Source organism: Apteryx mantelli, chromosome 26 (assembly GCF_036417845.1).
Source record: "Apteryx mantelli isolate bAptMan1 chromosome 26, bAptMan1.hap1, whole genome shotgun sequence".
Classification (NCBI taxonomy): Eukaryota; Metazoa; Chordata; class Aves; order Apterygiformes; family Apterygidae; genus Apteryx; species Apteryx mantelli.
In genome coordinates, this window is record NC_090003.1 from 5,088,856 (window position 1) to 5,112,335 (window position 23,480).

The following is a 23,480-nucleotide window of genomic DNA, read 5'->3' on the forward strand; positions in this document are numbered from 1 at the left end:
TCTGAGGACTGCCTGTCTGCAGTTCAAGGGGAAGTCTATCTATAGGAGTTTCTCCTCTCATTAGCCAAATTCAGAAAAGAGAAGTGATGTTTTGTGCCCCAGAGCGACAGAGGGCTTGTTTTATACCTCTTTAGGGGCCCTCCGCAGGGAATTAGTCACCGGGGTGAGTAATATCTACGATTTGACAAAGCCTAGGAGAGTGAGTAGTCACTTGACAGGTTAACAGGAGCATGGAGCAGCTGCTATATATAGGTGCCATTAGCACGCACATGTCTTCACACATTTCTACAGGCAAACCTATGCTGCCATATATGCAGAAGGCACGGGAGGGGGAGCAGTTAAAAGCCAGTACCTTCCCCCCATTTCCCAGGGAGGCGGTGAGAAATGAGGGGAGTCTCTTCTCCCTGTCTCATAATGCTGGACTCAGCTCATCCCCACCCAAGTTCAAAGCCACTTAAATCCTCAAAGCGGACTTGACTTTTGCCCTCCATGATCACCACCTCCAGAGGAGGATGGGTCAATTCCATTTTACTCTGCAGAAAAACAGAGATACAGACCATATCTTGCTCTGGGCTCTGCTCGTGTGTGGACCCTGCCCCAGGGAAAGCTCTGGTAATGCAAAAAACCTGAAAAGTTTAGCCGCTGGTTCTCAATTGTTTCCAATTTGCTGAATCTTAAAAATTTTCAGCAAAGGACTGGACTCTTGCAGACTGAACTTAATTCTGCTGAGAATCAGGTTGCTTTCCATGATTACTTCCACAGACTCTCAGAGTCCATGAACCAGCTGGGATCAACAGACCAAAGGATGAAAACCGCCAGTCTAGGCCATGACACCGACTCTCCCCAGTAAGAACCTGAGCTCAGAGGAGAGCGGTAAGTGGCTAACCTCCAGACATGGAACGGTACTTCTACTGCTGCTACTGCTGCTGCTGCGTTCTCCTCATCTCAACAGATCAGGAAGGACATAGTGAAGCGAGGGACCTTGGATGTCATGCCACACCAGCTCTGTGTGACGCCTGCAGCGGTACTGAACGTGTCCCACAGTGGCACAGCACAGTGCCATCACGCAGATACATGGTGCAACATGCACAGTGACATGAGCTGGACCTGCTGTATTTGTTACAGAAGGCAGAGACACACCAAGCATTAATTCATGCTCTGCTTCTCAGCACCCCTCTCCCTAAAGTTAATTGAAAACCATCTCCCCTGCACCCTGCTGGATTCCTGTCCTTTCAGTTGTGTAAAAAGAGAAGCAAACCAAGCAGCAGCTACCACCCCCAGCCGCTTGACTGCCTGGCCCAGGGGCCTTTCACCTCCCCACAAGGAGCCCCAGGACTCAGCCAGAGTTAGATGAGTCACCTTGCCTGTCTGGGTCTCTCCCAGGGTAGTGTGTGGGGGTGGAAGGGCTGGGGCTCATTGCAGGAATTTCCACACCCCCTTTCCTCACCCCACCCCGCTACAAGCAACCAGGGGAGAAGATAGCGAACAGCAGCGCTCGCCAAGGAAAAGGAGAGGAACAAGGGGGGCAGAGATGAAGGGAAAAGAAAATGAGCAGGGATGCGGTGTTCAGCTGCAGCCTATCTGCTGTGCTGGGATCCGTACTGGTACAGGGATCCCTAACGCAAACACAGCTCAACAGCAGAGTCTGGCCAGGGGAAGCCCCCACATAAGGAGAGGAATGTTATCTTTCTCTGATGGATTAAAAGCATTTCTCTGGATTTCCCTCTCTCCGGCCCAAAACAAAAGCAGAACACAAATGCCGAAGTACAGCACAACATCCCTTGAACTCTACGATGCAGCCTCTGCACAGGCAAAAGAACAAACAAAATCTAACACAAACCCAAACTCTGTTAGCTACAAGGAGAAACAAGCTAAAATAAGAGCTAATCAAGTGAGGGCCAAAATCCTACATCCCTTGGTTTTGGAGATGCAGGATCAGGTCTGAGAGGCAGCTTTTGATATCTGAATGCCCTATTAAAATTAATAGGGATCAGATGGGCAAATCGCTGCAGACATTTCAAAAGGCTCAGTTGACTCTCCCTCTGCACTATATTCAGGCAGATGAGCCACTCCCAAACAAAACCAAAAGCAATACCAGGTGCCATGAACTCTAGCGGGCAGAGGTCTAGGTTTGTTTAGACACTGGATGCCAGTTGGAACTCTAGAAAAATCCCCTCCGAAATCACACTTAAAGTTAGGAGGGTAAAAGAAAGAGAGGGGTGGTATAAAAAGGCCAAAGCTAAATGAATAATAATTGTGGATTCTTCTGCAAAAACTGCAAATTTGCTATTTAGATGGAAAGAATTTCTGACTCCCCGGGAGGCCACTCATTGTTCACTGACTCCTGCAGCCTCTGAAACGCTCTTTACTGAGTCCAGGGGGTCAGCTGGAAGAGGGATACAGGGAAGAAGATTAGAAGAGCTCCACCTCCACTGGAGGGGGGATACCACACAAGGGCCCCTTATATTCAAGGAAGATCTGACATGCTGGCACCACTGTCGATACCTCACTGACCTTAGAACAACTAGGCGAGCAGTGAATATGCTTTCTAAAACAGGAACCTGTAGCATCAGCACCTGAGCAGTTGCTTCTCACCTGCTATCTCCTCCTCAGATTCACCCTCTAGTTATTTTAAATGCTTATCTTCCCTCACCTGCCAATTTGAGGTTGGAGCACAGCTTAATTTTTCTTGAAAATAAAGTTATCTGCAAAGCACACAAAGTCCAGAGTTTGCTAACCGCCCTGTCCTGTCCAACAGGCTGCTGTCCTTTCATCTGCAGGCAAAACAGTGCATTGGTGGCAGGGAAACATGACAAGGAGACAGAAGGCATGAAGAGCCCTAGCTATTTGTGCTTGCACAAATCAAGCATCCAGGGCTACGCACAATAAGAAGGGGCAACATTAACTTGCCTGCCAGCTGCTCACATTTTGTAGTTCTGGCTTGGGAGCTTTATTGTAACTGTTTCTGAGCTGCGCAGGACCCAGGAGCTTAGACTGGCCACTCCTGGTCCAGGGGGAATTCACCTAAAGGTAATATTTTACTAATGAAGTTTTTGTAATCCTGTACTGTTTTGCAAAACCTGTAATATCAGTCCAAGCAAAAAGAAAGCAAATGTAGTGACTGCCTTCTTGGAGGTTTGCATCTGTTCGAGCCTGCTCTGTGTACTGACATACGGAAGACAAGACAATTAGGTGGGCACAGTGGCATGCTGGGGCCCTTGGAAAACTGAACGACATCACTCCTGTGTTTGGTTTCCTTTTTGTCCATCTGTGTAGCTCTCCTCTTTGCCGTACATCCCTGGAACCTCCAGGACCTACATGAAGCACTGTGTCTGCTGGCTCATCTCCAGCTGATCTTGTCCAGTCAAACACAGAATGCTCCCTATCTAATTCTGGCTGAAACTCAAATGCCTCATTAGTTTTCAGAAGACGTCTCCAAGTCTCTACAAATTGTACCCCATCTCTCTTGCCCATTAGTTCATCTAGTGGCTTCTTTCTTCAATGTTGCCAGGCATGGGCTCTTTTCAGTTCATTTACACATATACACATCATCCTCACTGCTGTAGTTACCAACATATACATACACACGCATATACATGGTATATATATACATTTGTATGTGTATATATAAAAAGAGAGCACTGAGGTATCTTTATCACTGCAGCACATACTCCTGTCTAGATCATTATTACATACTCTTTGGCTGCAAGAGGAGCATAACTCCACGGTGCTAGGTGCTGTACAAACAGAACAAAGGAACAAGATCTCTGCTGTTTAAATAAAGACAACACTTGTAAAAATATTTGACAGCAGCTAAACCTCATGTTTCCCTGGCATTCTCCCTTCCTGCTATTACTGAAAACGCAACAGTGGATATTTCATACAGCGAAACAATTTCTTGAAACCTATGTTTGCAACTGCTTTGCTACTTCCTTCTGGATTTTAGTAAGCACTTCTGGTACCACAAAGAGATACATATGTATTTTTTAAACTAATTACTGGGAACAGTCATGTCATCTCCTGCAACAGAAAGGGACTACGCTTGACCTTTAAGTCAACAGGAAAGGAGCTCACACTGCACTCTGCTGCAGCAGCTCTTTGCAGCCTATTAAGAGGTAATTCAGCAGCAACAAGGGAAAGAGAATTCTCTCAAATACAATTCAGGCTGCTTTGGTCAAGAGTGCTTCATCCACATTGGGTAAATGCTCTCACAGTGCCCTTCCACTTCCACTTATAAAACTTGAGTTTTATTAATGCCTTCTTTTCTTATAAATTTTGCATATGCAAAACTTTGAAAAGGGCTGCAAGTTCCTATGGGGTATGTGGGCCAGATTTGCCAAAAATAACAATCAATATAGTGTTGTTTCTATAATTCTGCTGATAGCTGTGGGCTGGGGGGGGATGCCTGCAGGCTGGGCAGAGGGGGCAGGAGAAACCAGGAGCAAATACGCACTCTTTATCAAGCTGTCCCCTCCTTGAAAGTCCCCAGCAGATCCTCTGCCTGTTTCTTGACAATTCTTTTTTGGTGAGAGCAGGGCTGAAACTGCGGAAAGCAGACATATGCTAATGCACATTCCCTTCCAGACCTGGTGGGTATCCCAGTGGGAGTTAATGCAGCATTAACTCCCACATCTTCCCCATTGTGGCTTTTACCACGCAGCAAGAAGAGGGAAAGGTCTCTTCAAGGCTCCCTACGAGCAGTGCCGCTACAGCAGCTCACAAACAGGGGGAAGTCTGTAAGCAAAGGCTCTGGGCTATGTGGGCTGCTGAACCTCCACCCCGCTTCCCTCCAGGTCTAGGTGCTTTGCCTAGGCTGCCTGACCCCTTGCCTTTTCCCATCCTCCTTCTTCCCAAACAAGATGAGCTACAATTGTTTGCACTCTCTTAACGCAGGAAGGCTTCACTCAGAGGCAGCATATGGTTTCAACTGAAGCTCTTGAGGTTTTTTCCTACCCAATTTTCCACCTGGAATAACAAGCACACAGGGAGGATAAGCCATTTATTTGCCCAAGGTCACAGAGCCAGTTAGGACCCCTCCTCCAGGCAACTGAAGTCCTTTGCTCTAGCTACAAGGCTGAGGAGCTTCAGCAGCCACAGCCCTTTCCTCAGTCCACCGGTGGCTTTCTGAGTGGCATCACACGTCACTCCCAAATCACCACCCCACAGAGGGTCTGACCCTGCAGCCCTGGCAACTATGTCAGCTTGTAAAGAGCCAAATCCTAGTGAAATCTCCAGAAGCAGTGCCAAAAAATGTGCACTGACAACAAGCTGCCCAGGGTACCTCCTCTCTCAGGGTTTGCATTCCCTTTCGCATCCAGGCATAAACCTAGTTTGCAAAAATAACAGGATAGCGGCTATGAGAGCAATTCAGTGATGCTGTTTGTATAGTACCTAGAACAGCAAGACTGTGGTCCGTGCTAAGGATTCCCGAAGCTCTCCTCCCATAACATGAACTGCGGTTCAAGTACCCGCAAGCACGTTACTGTAGGGCTCAGCTTCCCTCTCTCCCCTCGTTTCATTCTGGAATTAGACTGAACAGGTTTATGGTGCTAGAAGAGACCTGGTTAGGAAAAGGAGGGAGTGATGAGTTCAGGAGAGGGGGATAATCTAGATGGGCCAGAAAGGCAGTTTTGAATTTCTGACTGTATTTTTAATTAATTGCATGGCACTTAAAGGCCTGTGATAGGTATACTATAAATCTAAAATAAATAGATAAAACAACCATAAGCCAAATAACTTTTTCATTTGTACCATGCATATTTAAATATTCAAATCATGAGTGTGATATTAATAATATATCAAAGTTCACATTGATATAAAGCAGATTTATCGTGTTATATATAGTATAGCTGGGCCTTATAGTATCACAGAGGTGGCAACAGCAATAAAAAACTAATCTGTTTGCAGGCAAGCAGCTATATTCGTGTTTGATGGGTTCACATAGACAGCCACACAAAAAACTGAAACGATAGCTCTATTTCCTTATTTTCAAAGATCGGTAATGAGCAGCTATTGCTGGCTTTCTGCGTATGACAGCTACAGATCCTTCTCTCCACACCTGATACAACAGGTGTATAACACACTGCACATATGAACTTTGCATTTTGACGACTGTGGGAACTCTTCTGGGACACACTTCACCCCAGTACATCACATTCCAGCTCATGTCCCACACAATCATTTATAAACTATTTTAGCCTTCTGCCAGCCCCAAACTGCTCTAATTTATACCACGGAGCAAATCTGCTCTCAACTGCCATGAAAGAGCTGTATAAAACAAAGTACCTCTCTTACCACCTTCTCCTTTCCACTGAGCTCCGCACCAAATGCAGCGCAGCCGAATCCCAAGGACCTGATTTGTTCCAAATAAACAAGTTGTTCCAAATATGCGAAGCTGAAACTCCAGGAGAGCCCAGGGGCGTCAGTGAAAGCAGGGAAAGGAAAGCGCTTACAGCTACCTAAGCACCAGCAGCAAAATTCAGTCTGGTGACACTGCCAGGGTTCCCGCCAAACAGGTACCCAGCAGCCTGTACATCGTGATGGGTTGATCTTGGTTCAGGTCCTTTTGATCAGCCCGTCAAATCACACCAATGGGCTGCCGCAGCAGGACCTCTCTTTTCAGTCAATCTTAGCTGACAGGCAAAGACTGAGTGAGCCACAGAGACTAAATGTCCCCTCTGCTCCCCAGGAATGAAGCCTTCTGGTCAGGGAAGAGGAGGAGCTCGTTTGGGGGATGACCCAGGAGAGGTCTGAGGGTAAACGGGGCCTCCGCTAAGGAGCGGAAAAACAGCGACTGCGACAGCGGGGCTGTTCCTGGACGATTAGAAGGGATCATTTCCTCCCTCACACCCCACTCCTCCCTAATCATTTGTACAACAGGTTTTTTCATGCTGTCATCCTATATAAAATATGGGGGAAAATGATGCAGCACCTAGTATTAGTCACTGTCTGGTGATGAGAGTGCAGCCCTCCTTCAAAAGCCCAGCCCAGCTAACCTTAACATTACAGCAGCAACCAAAAAATCCCCAAGAAACACACGCACAAACGCTACTGCGTTTTAGAGCTGCTCTGTGGAGCAGATTGAGTGCTGTCGTACATCTTTTTCACCTTTAATTACCAGGATTTTCTGATCAAGGTAGAATTATTTGCTGATCAAGGACATCATTGATTCTAACCCGTTGGCCTACTGGGATCAGTCTGAACGACACAGCAGACCCCGACAGACGAGCTCCTGTCAGAACATTCCCGGGAAGCTTTAAGGAGAGATTCTCTTCCTCTTACTGCCTTAGCATATGTCAAGTTTCACAGCTTGCAGGATATCAAGATGTTCCATGCCAGCCAAGGCTAACAGCACAGCATCTCAGTGCGAGCCAGTGTTAGGGATGTTTCTCCGTACAGACGAATACGAGTCTTGCGAAGAGGGAGGTGGACGACAGGGTCCTTCCTAATGTTTATTCTAGTAACCTAAGCAGAGAAGTTACAGTTACAGATGCATCACATCCCCACCTCTTCCCTCGGTCATACAACCCCGTACTGACACCTTTCCTGGATCATTTAAAGCAAACGTGGAGGGAAGATAGATTCGTTTGTTTAAGGAGGTGCAAGCTTTGACAAAACACACTGTGATCACTCCTTTAGATAATTCAAGCACCGCCTTGCTTTGTAATCTGGTGGCCAAACAGGGAGACTTGACAGAAACATCAGGAGAAAACAAAAGCAGCCAGACAAGGAGTGTAAGCTAGAACGGCGTCCAGGTGGCGAAAGAAGGCTGGGTTTTCACCAGAAAGCCACAGAGAAGGGGGTTTTTTTGAAGCCTAACGCATCTATTCATTACCCCAACCCGCAAGCTGTAAACACTCAGCCTGGCAAGCAGCGTGTACGACACGAGAAGATGAAGAGAAAGCATCCTTCTCTTCACAGAGGGCTAAAGCCCCACATGCCAGGTTTCCGACTAAACCAGCACTGAACAACAGGAAGTAAAAAGGCAGAAATCCCACTGGAGCCATAAACTAAGTACCAAGGAGAAACAGACTTTAAGACAGTTGGACATCTCATCAGCACAATATGCAGTAGAGGGCCTCTGTAATGGTTAAGGCCTCTCCTTCCCCACCCACTATAAAGATCCTAATCTTATATAACTGCACTTGCCATTTTAATAATTCCTTCATCCACTGGAGAATTCCAGACTGGTTTGTAAACACTGGCTTACTAAAGACAGGAGGTAATAAGGACTTCAGTCCATTACTAGATGGGCATGGTAGAACTGTTAGAATGTTGAAAAAATAAGAATGTTCAACAAATATTTCATTTCTTCACTGGAAGAAAAAAGCTAGCTGTAACATGGGATGGAAATGAAATACTTTTCATGCCAGCAGTAAATTAGAAGGTTTCCAAACAGAAACTTTTAAAGTTATATAGTTTAAATCAGCAAGCTTAGATAACTTGCACTCAAGAGTTTCAGAAGAGTTGGCCAGGGAGTTCTTTATATACTTTACTTTGATTTTGAATGAGTCTTAAAACAATGAGGAAGTCCGAAGGTAAATGGAAAAACACAGTAGTGTGCCTGTATTTTAAAAAGCATAAACAGGATAATCCAAGTAATTTTATCACTCCCAGGAGAAATAATAAAATAGAGGAAACTGGACTAGAGTAATAATAAATTAAAGGAGGGTGATATAATTAATGCAAATTAAAGTTTGTTTATGGAAAACATGATAAACTAATATGCTATATTTTTCACTGAGACAATAGTGCTATTGTAAAGTGCTTAGACTTGCGCAAGGTATTTGATCTTACACCACAAAACTTTTTGATTGAGAAATTCGAGCATTACAAGTCAACATGGCACAAATTAAATGGATTAAAAGTTGATTAAAAGATCTGAAAATATAAATCGGTAACCAATTCTCTGTAATATTTTTATCAATGACCTGGAAGAAAACAGAGAGCCATCACTGATGGTTGATGGTTAACACAAAGAATGTGCAAGTTAATGGCAAATAAGGAAAAGAGACAGAGTTACAGACACAAAACAATGTGGACTAGGGGATGAAGTTGGCATCTGAACAGAGGGGAACACGACCCCAGGAAAAAGCGACTCTGAAAAGGGTGCAAGGGTCATGATGGAAACCCGGTGAGAGGTTTGTCCTAGGCAATGCCCTGGCCATATCAGTAATGCGGACACAAAAATGCCAACGCAGAAAACAGGGAGCAGGACTGTAGCATAGATGTGTCTGACGCTCCTTGAACACACCGCCAGCAGTTCAAGATGGATGCTGATACAGCGTCAGGGTTTTACAGAAGAGCCATGCAGATGATTAAAGGTTTGGGACTGCCTCATTATGTGGAGAGACTGAAGAACCTCAGTCTATTTAAGTCACTAAGGAGAAGGCTAAAAGGTGTCTTCATGATGGTCTGTGGGTACTAACAGGGAGCTCTGAGGAGTGACATACAAAGCCGTAAGGAGACCCAGTGGCAGGAATGTGACACTAAACAAATTCAAACTAGCGATACCATCATTTCTTAAACAGTGAAAGTAGCTACCCACCAAAACGATTTACCAGGATCAATACAGGACAGAAACATTTAATTATGACTGGATGCTTTCCTTAAAAGAAAAGTACAAAAGACATGCTGCCATAAATACAAAGCAGGTTGGGGAAATCCTACTTCTTATTATAGTGCAAGACCTTAGACTTGATGGTAACAGCAGTCTCTTCCCCTTTTAACCCCTAAATCTAAATATTTCAATTTCCATATGCAATACCCAAGGGTGCTCTCCCCAGCCTGCATATGAGACAGCTGAATCACAGAAATCTTAATGCCTGCATTTCCAAAGGCCGCACAGGGATACAAAAGACTGCACAGCTCCCTGATGTGAAAGAATATGGTGTTTGAGCCCTCAGAAAGTATGTTTCTGGGTAAGCCAAGGTAAACACCCAACGTAAGAAGCTGCTTTTGAAAACAAAGGTCTGAGAAAGTAGTGCGGGTCACCCTCAGGAGAGGAAGGCACAGAGCCCCAGCCTCCTGACTGGCAGCCACAGCGCTCACTAATCCACCTCGTGCAAGCGAACAAAGCCACTACATGCAAAATGATTATCCTGCAGTGCAGGCTACGGTTTTGATTCTGAAGTTACAAATCAGGTTTTCTTAACGAAACACTGAATTCAGACAGTTACATTTTGGCCACAGATGCCTGTCTGTGCACGGGAGCATGCAATGGGATAGCTGCCAACTGACATCTCCAGATCTGATGTCTGTTATATTAGGATTCAGTGGTAATAAATAGCAACCGGCTAGAGCAAAACCTTCCTCTCTGAATGCCCTGTGCTTTGCCATTGAAGCGCATGGTTAGCACCCATCTAATATGATCCCCAGTGCCAATCCACAGAAGAATCCCAAGTATCCAAGTTCATTATGTCCTTTGGTGTTACCCAACTCCATCCAGACAGAGAACAGCGATCCCATAACACAGTGCTTGAGGAGGAAAAGAATCATGCACTGAGATGACATTGAAGAGTGAGAGGAAAAGAACAGTTCCAACGAATTTAGGACAGCTACTCTAGGGTACAATTTAAAGCATTCAAGCAACTGAAAGCCAGAGCGCGATCTTTACCACAGAGAATTCGGCACTGTGTGCATTTCCAATTGATTTTCCTTTGTCAGCTCTGAGACCTCCCTAGGTGGGAGGTCTCTAAACCTGGGAAATCACTGAAGCAACTGATACCTAGACTTTATTATGTATTGAGCTCATGTGTGGTCTTACTGGACTGCTATGGAAGTTAAGAAGCCAGATCCTTCCCTGGCTTACATCTTGGATCTCCCCAAGCTGGACAGGGTTCATGTGGGGCAGATCTGTAGGCAACAGAGCATGATTATCCCAGCAGAAGCTGCCATCTGCAAAAAACATGAACACTTGGGTCACTACCTTTCGTACAGTATTTCCTGTTCTTACAGAAGCTACACTGGATATGACACGGCAACGGCTCCTCTGCTTCACACACTCTAGGAATATTTGGGCCCCTCATTTCCCAAAGTTGCCAGAGACAGTGAACAGCAGGACAGGTGAGAAACCTGATCACAGACTGGAATCTTCCTGTTTCTGCTGCGGGGTAAAGAACTGAAATCCCAGATTTTTCTGTATTTGCAGGTAGTCGTGGCTTTGGTTCCTACTGAGATTTGACACTTCATCACTCAACTCCTCTTTTCAGTGCATTTGAATCCTGGATAAAGGCAGGGATGAGAATTCAAATATCCTCATGTACCAAACAAAAAAATTCTCTCATCTGTGTGTGCTGTGACCCTGTTAGTGAGGGTGGTATTACACACTGTACAAATCAGGATAGAATTTGGTCTTGGGATACAAGTACTCACACACAAACACATTTTTCAAGGTCCTCTGTCTTTCCCCCTCTCCAGCCTGCTGAATGTAAGTATTTCCAGTCCAAGGTCTTTGGGGTCCCACCAAAGCAATGAGATTACTCTCAGGACATAAGATTTTCAGCACCACACTGCTAGGGGAAAAGTACAATAACTTGTGGATCATATAATTTCAAATATCCTTTAGACAGACTTTTTTAGATTTTATAGCATTTAGAAAACAGTAGGAGAGACATCAACGGAACTAAATCCTCCCACAGCAAAGCTGATTTTTACCCTCTGCACCCATCAGGGAAGAGAAATGCTCATCAGCCTCACAGAATTACTTTTACTGAACTTATTTCTGAGAAGTCCACCACAGCAACATCAGGTGAGACTTCAGAAAATCAGACCTGCACTGCTGATGCAAACAGCGCAGATCCACAGATTTCCAGCCCTGAATTACCAGCTCATGAGTTTCAAGCCAACATGTTTTAAGGAATCACACTGTTGATTTGGGGATTAAAAGAACCGAACCAGTTTATTAGATTTTTATTCAGAATGAAAAGTGTCCTTATAAGGAATATGCAGGCTGCCCTTCTCATTCTGGATGTACTGTTTCTTGACTATGTAGAGGCCAAATACTGTTCCCTATTCCTGCAAAAACTTCAGCAGTGGTGTTCAGAGCTGCACATGAAGGACAGCACCACAACCAGAAAAAAAAAAAAAAAAACAGCCCACTGATCTGAAAGAGCAAATTTAGCTTGATATGAAGCAAAACTGCTTGAGGGCCAGAGTGTACCAAATTTTCCATGCTCTGCTAGGTATCCTCTGATGCACACTAAATTTTGATGCAAGCCATGCCAGTCTAAAGATGAAAAAGAAGTCAACAGAGTCAAATTGATGTAAATCTAGACTGATTGTGATTAAAGTCCAATCCTGTATTCACACTGCCATGCTTATTTTAACCCAGATTTACTTTAGATCAGAATATGATGCTATCAATTCTATTGCAGCTGAGCACAAACATCCCAGGCACGGATAAGGTCCCAATAGTTTTAGGTGCTGAACACACAAGGAACAAAAAACTGCCCAGCCATTCACAACATAGAGCTTATTTTCTCCCCTCCTTAACCAACTCTAAAACACTATCACACCTAAAACTACTGGTGTACAATTTTTAAGTAACACTACGGAAGCTCTAGTACGTTGAACCATCACTGAAGAATCCTGTAGTGCTTTCCTTTGTAAGTGTACTTTATGGTTAAGTGGGTGAATCACAAGGGGGAAATAAAAGAGGAATTGATATCATAGTCCCCTCTGGAAAAAAAAAAAAAAAAAAAAAAGGAATGTTTGTGTGGTTTACCCCACGTAACAGAAAAAGAGATCTTAAGAATCACAGCTGTGACAAATGGTGGGAAAAGTTATTGATCTAAAAGAATTCATTTTTACTATAAGGGCTGGTACTTTTACTTATTTAATAAAGGTCTGGCGTCAAATCACTGTGAATTTCAGGATTATCTAATTCTATCTAATCTCATTCAATCACTGATGCTCCAGACTGTGGCAGAAAGGAATGCTTGCCCTTTCCTGTCTTCAGGCGCTATCTCTGGTTACCCTAGCAACACAGCAAAAGCAGCTTCAGCGGAGCTGAGTACCACCTATCGCATTCATCTCCAGATAAAAAGAAAGGATGGGGTTACAAGGGAGTTTTTGCAATTTGATGGGTAGATATACGCAGAACAGTAGCTACTATTGGAGTGGAATCTACCCATAACTCTGAATTAGCAAGGCCCCAGAGACACAACGATAAATACAAGCTCCTAGGGGTAAGACATTCGTAGAAAGACAGTGAACTAGTCTGGTAAAGCATTCTGCTCTCTCTCAAAAGAAAGAGAAAAGTTTTATACCAGGAAGCAATGGCGATTAAGAGGGCCAAGTTAGCTGAAACTGTTTAAAATCACAGAGCTGCTTTTTAAATGGTCTTAAACACTCATACCTCCCAATGCTAAATTGGAGATCAATTATAGGCCAACGCACAACTTTGTTTCCGTATCATCACCAGAATATTTTAGAAGAGGATGTATTTTCTAGACCAAAAGACTGTTAAGTATCTCTTCTAGCATCAAAAGCTCTTAAGCTTTCCTGGCTCCTTAATTCACTGGAAACCATTCAAGAAAGGCTCTGCCTTCCTAATTGATTAGCACAACGCAGGATGTAATGGTTACTGCCCATCATCTTACATCTAAAGATAGATGATGCTGTTACTTTCAGAAATGTTGATTAAGCTTTACTATAAAGCCTCTTTTTTTTTTTTTCCATTTTACATGTGATAAAACAAAGCAAAAGGCAACATCAAGGTTCAGGGTTTTTTTTATACAAGCGGGCATTAGTGCCGTACTCACTCACACAGGCAACTGCCTTCAATTCACACTGAGGCACAACCAGGCCTCTTGCTCTGTGTCGCTGTCCCTGCACCACTTTGGAAGAGCGGAGCCCTAGGCATGTGCTGATAAACACAGCAACTTTAGCCAAACCTACAGGAGACACTTGGAGATCTCCACAAGCAAAAGCTGCTGCAGCAGCACGAATGAGGACGAACAATTAGTCTGCAAAATAATGGGACCTTTCAGCCATTAAATCCCTAAAGGGGTGGCAGCACATTTAGTTTCCAACCCTGCCTGCTGTTCACTCATTTACATGCCTATTCCCTTTTCCAACTGCAATTCAGGGTCAAATTTTGTTCCCCTTTTTTTTCTGACAAGTACCCCACTGAAAAAAACAAGGCTGTTTGCATGAGCCCCTAGTCTAATGTTATAGTAGAGCAGCCCCAAGGCAACAGTCAGCATTCGCTGATGTCTGTGCATCACACCAAGGTGAGGCTCCCCTCAGTGGTGTGGCTTGCTAGTGAATGCTGGCACAAGTTTCTTCCTAGCTGAAGATATAAAAGATTAAAAAAAGCGACTTCATATACTGATTGAAACTATCTTGACATCTTAAAATGAGGGATTTCACATGCGGAAATATTTTTGTATGGGTTATCAAAGAACAGGGCAAATTTTTGGCTTGACAGTATCCCCAGTTTTTGCAGCTTTGTATGCACGTGCAAAATAAAGTAAAATCAGCAAAAGTTCTTCATAAACGAGCAAGAATCTTTCTTTCCATGCTTGGGAATTCCCTCCATCCATCCCTCCTCCTCCTTAGACACGTTACAACAAAATCTCATATCAGATTATATTTATGACCCAGGGGAAAGTGTAATTTCCTCTCTGTTCTCACTGGTTTTGTTAAAATAACAGAGCCAAAAATAAAAGAAAGGCAATGCATTACTCCAGCAGAGGAGGGGATATGTCCAAAAGATTTACCTTCGCACAGAACAGCATAAGAGTAAAGCAGAGGAGCAGAGCTAAAGAAAATGCTCTCCATTTTATTTATAAATCTTCATGTGATTCCTGCAACAGTAAATAATTCTCCAGGAAATGTCTTTCATTGCCTTTAACTGGAAAACACAAATTTGGACAGAGAGTCCTAAAATGAGAGTTTTCCACGGGCATCTACCAGAAGTGAGGAAGCTGAATATCTGCTAACAGGAAGGAGCCTAAAAATGGTGGGAATGGTGAGTCTTGGGCTGTGGTATAAGTAAAGAGGATGCACTTCAACCCGGAGGAGGGAGTAGGGAGAGAAGAAAACAGAGATGCCAAACAAGAATCAGTACTGGCATCTGCTGTGTAACAAGAAGTTTGCCAGCCTGCAGATAAAGGAAACAGCCCGTGCATAAGAGAAATCGAATAAGACAATCCAGAGGAAAAAAAGAAAAAAGAAAAAAAAAACAGAAAAAGCAGAGTGATTTTGCAAGTGTAAAATTCTGACCAAGCATTACATTATTAAAGACAGAATGGATCTCTTTTCCAAAGTCGGGGGCCAACAGGACACTGTTTCTCTGTTCTCCCTGTCTTGTAACTGAACCAGAACAAGCAATATGAAAAGTCCATCACCTAGTTTTAATCCTCAGGAAAAGAAAAATGAACAAAGTTGACAAGAGAGTTAATTCTGGTCCTTTGGTCACCTCTGCCATTTAGATTCTGTGTTCACTAAAGGCATTTGCAACCAGGCTCCAAATTAACACGGGTCCCTTTGATTAAGGCCGGCAGGTTTGGACATAGACCACTGCAAATTAAAACCAGGTGTCTGTGCCCTGAAGCGGTAGAGACAGCCCTAAGCAGTTTAATGACATCTCTAAATAATTTTGACAGCAAAATTACTTATTCTATCTCACCTTTACACTGCCCTTGACACACTGCTATCAAGATGATGTTGCATTCACTGCTTTTATATATTTATTTATCTACCTTTATACCCATGCTTACCTTTCTTTTCCTCAGACATGTAGATTTTCCAGACCTGATGGAGCACATAAACTGAACAACCATTCACCAGTCAAGCAGTGTTAACTGCAAAACTCAGCCTGCACCTGCTGACTCAGTGAGTTTTTGAAAACTACTCCCAAAGAGGCTGAGGGTCCAGGTGAAGACACCAGACACTGCCTCTGCCCCTCAAGGGCCCCACCAGAGAGCACGAAACCACAGTGCCAGAAGCGACACGATGCCCTGGGCCTTCTAGGGAATCGAGACCACTCAAGAAGTCTGCGGTACACGGAAACCCACTCTGCAGTCTGCATGGGAGCCCAGCAGGAGCATATTTGCTCACTCCTGGCAGAGTCCCCCATACACGCCAACCTCAGCACACATACTTTTCCAGGTTAACACAGCAAGGGTCAGCCTGGCCCTGTTACTCACAAACACTGTTCGCAATCACCAAATGGAACTCACAGCTGGATCGTCCTCTGTCCTTCCATCTCAGGAGACCAGTTTCTCTTCATTGTTCCCTGAGAAAGTGGAGATCTTCTCTGCAGCTTTTGTACTACAGCAAACCTCACCTGCCTGCAACTCCTTAAAATCCACAGGAAGATAAAATTATTTTCCTGAACTATAGCTGCTTGTACAGCTCTGCTGTACATTCACAAGACTGCAATCCAATTAATATTTTTCTTTCCAGAGGGCATTTAATAATCCACAAAATTAAACCCTTCAGTATTGTGCTGGTATCCTAGAGCCATTGATCTGGGTTTACTCTGCCTCTGTATAAAATAAAAACTAGGCATTTTATCAGTGCAACACCCATTTTCCAAAATCTCTAGCACTTTAAAAAACCATGCAGTTGCAGTGTGCTCTGTTCATGAGCTGAGATTGAGGACCATTAGGAATAACTTCCATTGAGGAAAATTAGGAATAACTTCCATTTAGGAGCACCTTTCATCTCTGCACTGATTCCCATTTCAAGCTGTCAGTTTTCCCCTGCAAAGTGCTGTACGACCCAAGATCAGTTGATTTTAGGGACCCTTCCATAAGAGAAGCAGACATATGTGGTCCCCTGCCCTTGGATTTGAAAGCCTCGCAGGAGGAGGCTGTGGACTCAGACTCTGCAGCTCTCCCCAGTACTGGGTGGGCAGCGTGAGTCTCCTGTTCTGCTTGAGAACACAACACACTTTACCTTGGGTTTCTCTGTGAAGGTAGGGTCTGACAAAGAGATTTTGGCTAAACTTGCATTAAGCATTGGAGTATAACTTAGAAGTTTGCACTGCAACAGGCACACTCTAAAAATCACCTGAGCAAAGTCCATTTAAAAAAAAAAACCTCCAACAAATGCTAAACTTAACTAAAATGTGCTGGATTAAAAGCAACAATCCAAATCAGCATGAAACCACAAATAAAAATCAACAGGCTGTGCCAAAGACCTTTGGGGACAGAAAAGGTTTATAAGTCAGTCTGCTTTACAGAGGGGCTTTTTCCATGTTTGTAAGGCAGCCCCCAGAGACTCGAAGGCAAATTTATGAACAATCCCCATCACATAAACCCCAGGATTCTCTAGCTCCAATCCCTAAGGCCACAGAGGCTCAGAAAGGAACCTAAATCTAATCTATTCAGTTAAAAGTACATTTTCAGACTTAATTCTGCCTCTACAGGCAGACAGCTAAAGTTCCCAGCAGCAAGCAAAGCCCTCTTCTCACACGAACTTCTCTTGGACGACCTCATGTCCAGTGCAGGGGACTCCCCTTTAGGGACAGCCTCCGAATTTGGGTCCCAGAGCAGGGACCCCAGTAGGACTCCCTCCCTCCTCGCTGCTCAGCCCTGGCCCCGGCTCTCCAGGCAGGCTGCAGAGCAACGCAGCGGCCAGGCAGGCAGCCACTGGGGAAGGGCAGGGGATGCAGCTGCAGCCAGAAGCAACAGGACAGGTCACGCAAAGCCACGCTTCGAGGCAGATGCAGGGCTACCTCCTACCCCTGCGCCTCTGAAACGAGGAGATGGCAGAACACTCAGCAGGACTTTGCTGGTCGCTGCCATTTAGTTTTTAAATAAGCAAATGTATGTATTTTCCATCCTTGACAAAGTCTTCAATTAAGGCCTTAACTTCAGGGGCACCAAAAGAAAATAGCAACAAAAACAAAACAAAAAAGCAACAAAAAGAAGCAAAGAAAAAGAATTTCATATAAATCAAATCAAAAGCAAAACAGCTCCAGTAAGCAAATGAATTACCATTGTCAGTGACCAAGTTATGCACAATTACCACGTGCCTTGACATGCAAGGAAGGAGACAGAGGGAGTCAAAAAATATTCTGTCGGGCTTTTTGATTTGTTTTATTGCAGCCCTGTCATGATAGATTTTTAAAAGCTTGCCTTTCCTTCTTTATTTGTGACCTGAACCTCAAAATCTAGCAAGGGCAGCATTTCAAACAGACACGCTTTCCTGAAAGGATGGAAAAAGACGAACACGAAAAACAGCCAAAGTTGAGTGCTAACACACTTTCAGAGGCAGTATGGCTAGTATGAAAAACACAGTAAGGGTCACACTGATGAGGGAAACAGTCAAAGTAAATCCATCATAAAGAACGTCTCTCTTCTGTTGTATTCGATATGCAATGATGGACTTCACAAATCAAGCCATTTTGCTTTAGTGATAAGGATTTTAGTGCTGTTCTCAATAAAATCATTAGGTTCCCCCCCCCGTTTGGCTATAGAGACCACTGCCAGCGAGCGCAGGTCACTTTCCAGACCACGAGCATCAGAGCCCTGCCCCAGCTGTGGGCTTGATGGTGGAGACGGTGGGAATGCACGAGCGGCATCCGAAGTGCACGGGAAGTTTAACGGGGCAGAGGGCAGCTGGTAGTGAATGGGTTTGACCAGAACGGACTGCGACCCATCCAGGGCTCTGAGCAAGCCGAACTGCCTCTGCCTGGAACTGAGGTGCGCAAACATTGGGGAAGGCTCTCGTTCAGATCTTACAACTTTTTTATAAATGCATCCTGTGTCTCAGAGAAATCGTAGGGACTTGGACCCATGCGGCTTCTCCCTTCCAGATCCGAAAGGTCTCCGGTGCAAAGGCTAGGGGACAAAGAAGAAGGGGGTAGGAAAACCGGAGGCGCAGTCGCTCTGCAGAAGGGTCTGGGGGGCGGGGGGGGGGGGGGGGGAGCGGGCAGTGCCCCGTGCCCCCGGGGAAGCAGCGCGCCCGGCTCGGCCCTGGCCCCGGGGCCGCCCCCCTCCCAACGCCGCCGCCGCCGCCGGAGGCCCCTTCCCCCCCCCCCCCCGCGCTCCCGCGGCGCTGATTGATGGTGCCGGCGCGGGGGCGGCCCCGGCCCGGGGGAGGCGCCGCCAGGGCGGCCGGAGCGGCGCGGCGGCTGCCCCCCCCCCTCCCCCCCCCCCCGCCTCGCAGGAAACCGGCGGTCGGTGGCGGCGCTGGCCCCGGCGCCGGCCGCCGTCTGCAGCTGCAGCAAACGAGCTGCGACGGGCGGCGGGGGGGGGGGGGGGGGGGGGGCGCCGCGGGCGGGGGGGGGGGGGGTCGGGGCCGCGCTCCGCTCCGCTCCGCTCGCTCCCTGCGCGGGCGCCTCTTCCGAAGGGGGGCTGCGGCGCGATGCCGCTTCCTGCCCGGATCAACCCCCGCCCTCCCCACCTCCAGGAGACCCCGGCGGGCCTCCGAAAATCGCCGCTGTTGACTACAGCCCCTGACGTTACGAGGGCGATCGGACAGGGGTGGCGGGACTGGACAAACGAAACGTAACCTTTCCCGAAGGAAAAGGTCCCCGCAGCGCTTCCTTCCCAACCTGCAGGGCGAGCGCATGGGGAAGATGCAGATGCCTACAGGCAGCTGGCCTGCCCCATTGCAAAGGCAGTTCCGGAGTTATCCTGGTTATCTGCTCCTGCTGCCCAAGGACCTATCTCAGCTGCGGACAATATCGACTCCCCATCTCCGTACCCCCCGCTTGATAACACAGTAGCACAAGGATCCGGGTCTTGCACACTTACATTTCCGTACTTATCTACGACATAAAAATACAAGGCGGTTCTACATACGAGGACAAACAGTCCTCTGATCTGCGTGGTACTTAGGTCTGCGATCACTAAATGGCAAAGGGTGAACTGTGCCCAATTCCTGACCCGCTTCCTTGTGTAACTGTTCCGAATGTGTAGTGCATGCAGCTATTACGAGGCGCTACCAAAAGACTCCGGGTTCAAAATGTGAAAATGTATAATTGTCGTTCAGTCAGATATATGTTCTCATTTCAGCACAGAAAATGCAATAAGCAATGTTAAACACAGTTCTGATAAAAGCTCTCATTGGGGTTTGTTCTTGCCTTAAAATGCCTTGTCTTAGAGCACCCTCGAAGTTAAGCATCTATAGCCATCAGCGCCTCTCTAAAGCAAATAAGGCAAAGTGGACGTAGTCCTCAGACAACGAGACAGTTTCACATTCACAGGTTGCAGAACAAGAAATAAATCTTCAATCTACAAGATGTGCTCCAAGAGAGGAAAGATGACTTTGTGGTTAAGATAGAGGACTAAGAGTACAAGAGATCTAGCGTCTTTTTTTTTAGTTCTGCCACCATTTTCTTTTGTACGACCTTCAGCAAACCACTGAAGTCCATGTTCTACAATGAGATCTATGTGCCTCTGAGGTTAACAACGATGGGGACACTGGAGGACAGTTTTACGGATCTCGCTGAGGGATCGGGGATTGATTTTAGAGGATTTGAATTGAATATGGAGTCTGGCTGAAACCTGGAAAGCTAGTGGGGTTCTGTAGATCAGATCTCCAAGCAGCATCAACACCTCAGTTACTGCTTTTGTAAATAGGGTAGTAACACTTCTCTTACTATTTGCCAAATGCTTTGAGATGTGGTAAACTGGCGGAGGTGGCATATGAGTATAAAACACCCTAATATATTCACATTTTATTTTTAAAGGCATTTTATATCAAAAGGAAGTATTCATTAATACTAGAAATTCATGCTTAAGCTCATTCTTAATGGTAGATTATTTAGTGGAAACTATACAACCTTCACAACAACATTGTAAAACTTAAAAATCACTTTCTGATATCATACCAATTTCAGAGTGAGAGAAATTAAGCCAAAATCAGGATGATTGCTCTGCCAATCCCCCCTCCCCCCCAAAAAAGGGGAGGGGAAATAAAAGCTAGTTGCTGTGCGAATTCTGTCAGCAAAACACCTCCTAATTCATTTGGCTGGGGAAGCATTTAAGGGGCAAGGCCAAAAGGATACATTTTTCTGTTCCCAAAACTCCATGAACCTCTCTTTCCATCTATCTGGACTTCTCAAACTCACTTCTATTTTAGAAGACACTTTAATATGGCCTTTGTTTCATGCACGGCTGCCTTCCCATTTGCAAATGCACAGCATCCCTGTGCAAGCATTACAAATGCCTCTGTTAAAAAAGCACTGTGTGTCATTTTGGCTATCACTTAATGCAACTTATTACCTAGAAATGACCACTAGACAGTATCACGCGGACAAACACTCCTCAGCACCACCAGCAAGTGTTCTGCAAGTCACTTTGGTCTGCAGACCACTGCTTGTGGGCCTCTGATCCTTATGATTAGCAACTAAAGCAGAAGCAAAACTCAAAACTGCAAAAAAAGAAATATTACACAGCATCACACTTTGCCCTGTAAACTCAGAGGAACTGTGTGTGTCCTCCAGAAAGGCCAGGTTTCCTTCCATCGGGTTTGCTATGTTTAAAATACCATGATAATGCTGCAATACAACTAGTAAATTCTATGTGCAGTTATTATTATTTCGGTATGAGCTGCTGCTCCACAGAATAGGCTCAAGAGACTCACGTCACACAGATGATGTCTTCATATTAATTTATGTAACTGTTCAGTATTGCCCTAAGCCCCTTCCCATGTTGAATGTGTATGTTTGTATACATAAACACACATGCACGTATATACCATGCAGGAATCCCTTGAATTTGGGATTCTATCATGCAGAATCATAAAGATACTCCATGTCAAAAGAGAGTGCCTCATAGAAACAATAGAAGAAAAATGGTTATTTTTTTCTGGATAAAAATGAATAAATCTCAAGCTGCATCTGTCTCCACAGTACTACTGACAACAATGTTTAAGTCATGATGATTTTTCAGAGTAAGACCTGGTTTAGTTCCATGAACCAACAGCTTTACCATCCTGTTCAAATATTATTGTATTTTATGGTTATTTCTACATCGATGAACTGATTTTCCTATCTTAGTTGACTGCAATTTCAGTAACTTCTTTTTATTTATAGCATCAACATCTTTTTCATGAAAATACTGATATCAAATAGAGATTTTAAAAGTCCTCAAGATAAAGGCATACAGCAGAAAACATGAGGAACTCCAAAGTTGGGCAGAAAAGATGTATAAAAACAGTAACTGCAATCTATAGCAAGAATGTGGTAAAAGTTGTGAAGAGTTAAGATAAGCTTGTTACTCATTCAGTTTATCTAAAAAGAATTCATTAATGGTTTGTAAAGTGTGGCTGTTCTGACTCTATCATGTGGGCGCAATTGTAATTCCCTCTGCTTTATTTAGCCATTTTACTCCTCTGCAAAATACACAAAAAAGGCCCGGGTGAGAATGGGGAAGCGGCTGCTAAATGATTTGCCATTTGCATATAGCTGTGATAGCTCCCCCAGAAAAGCATACAATCTGCTCTGTTTGCAAACTCCTCTTCTGCTAGCCTTTAACTAGACTGCAGGTATACTCCCAGTGTAAGCAGTGCTTTGGCAAAGACTCAATGACTGACAGTTCCTAGCCCTCAGAGATCACAGCTTTGTGATCACAGAAGCAAAGGGATTTTTTTAAGGGAAGGAGGCGGAGGAGAGGGGAGATGTCTTAACTAAAGCACATAGTTTAACAATAATCTTACCACTGGAGACGAAATTCGACACCCAGGGCAATCACAGATTGGAGGATGTACCTGTAAGATTCCTTTGGACATAAGAGTCTTCAAACTTTTCCCTGGATGAAGAAGAGAAGAAAAGAAGGAGGAAAAAAAAAGGATCAGCACTTTTAAAAAAGGAAAGTGTCTAGGGAGCAGGGGGGAGAAAGGCACGCGGCTCCTTCCGCACAAACAGCCCTCCCCTCGCCTGCCTACCAGCACCCACCCACCCACCCAGCATCGCTCCTGCCTGCGCCTTCTCTGAACTTTCTCCCCTGCAGGCACCGCGCGGAGGAGCAGCAGCGCAGCCCGCCCGCCTCCACCTAACCTCGCTGCCGACGCTCGCGCGGTGCGCGCGGAGCCCGAGCGCTGCCCGCGCCCTGCCCGCGCCCTGCCTGCGCCCTGCCCGCGGCTCCGCGCCGCCAGCGCCGCCGCCCGCTCGGCGCCTCCGTCCATGTAACCTCGGTCCCCCTGACTCACCCCAGAGGGACTGAGGTTTCCTGAAGACAGCCAGGAGCCCCGTGATAAAAAGAAAAAAGAAAAAAAAAAAAGGAGTGGGATAACGAGAATGAGAGCGGCCCCTGCAGTTACTCCCCTTTTCCCTGGCGATCAATAACCGGGCGAGGTGTCAGCCACCTCCCAAGAGCTCCTCAGCCCGCGGGCTGACACCTCCGGCTCTCGGCTCATTGCGCCCCCCGCCCCGCTCCCCGGCCCCGCTCCCCGCCTCGGGCCGGGCCGGGCGCGCCGCAGGCAGCCGCCTCCCCGCTCTCCACCTGCCGCCCGCACCAGCAGCTCCGCCGCGCCGCGCCGCGCCGGCCCCGGCGCCGGGACTGCGGCGCTGGCTC

The 23,480-nt window shown here is 45.7% G+C and overlaps 1 protein-coding gene across 4 annotated transcripts in view; it reads right to left on the reverse strand.

Annotated features, from left to right (window-relative positions):
* The window catches only part of SAMD11 (sterile alpha motif domain containing 11), a 139,790-nt gene that overhangs the window by 107,184 nt on the left and 9,126 nt on the right, over positions 1-23,480 (reverse strand). Inside the window, exons 1-3 of one of the 4 annotated variants that reach the window (XM_067311207.1) lie at positions 23,422-23,444; positions 23,116-23,135; positions 22,675-22,715 (exon numbers count right to left, since the gene is read on the reverse strand). In XM_067311207.1, coding sequence (XP_067167308.1) covers positions 22,675-22,695 — 21 coding nt within the window. In that variant the 5' untranslated portion in view covers positions 22,696-22,715; positions 23,116-23,135; positions 23,422-23,444. Of the gene's footprint in view, positions 1-22,623; positions 22,716-23,115; positions 23,136-23,421; positions 23,445-23,480 lie in introns of those variants that run through there. The other 3 variants (XM_067311206.1, XM_067311205.1, XM_067311204.1) reach the window with 3 other exon arrangements.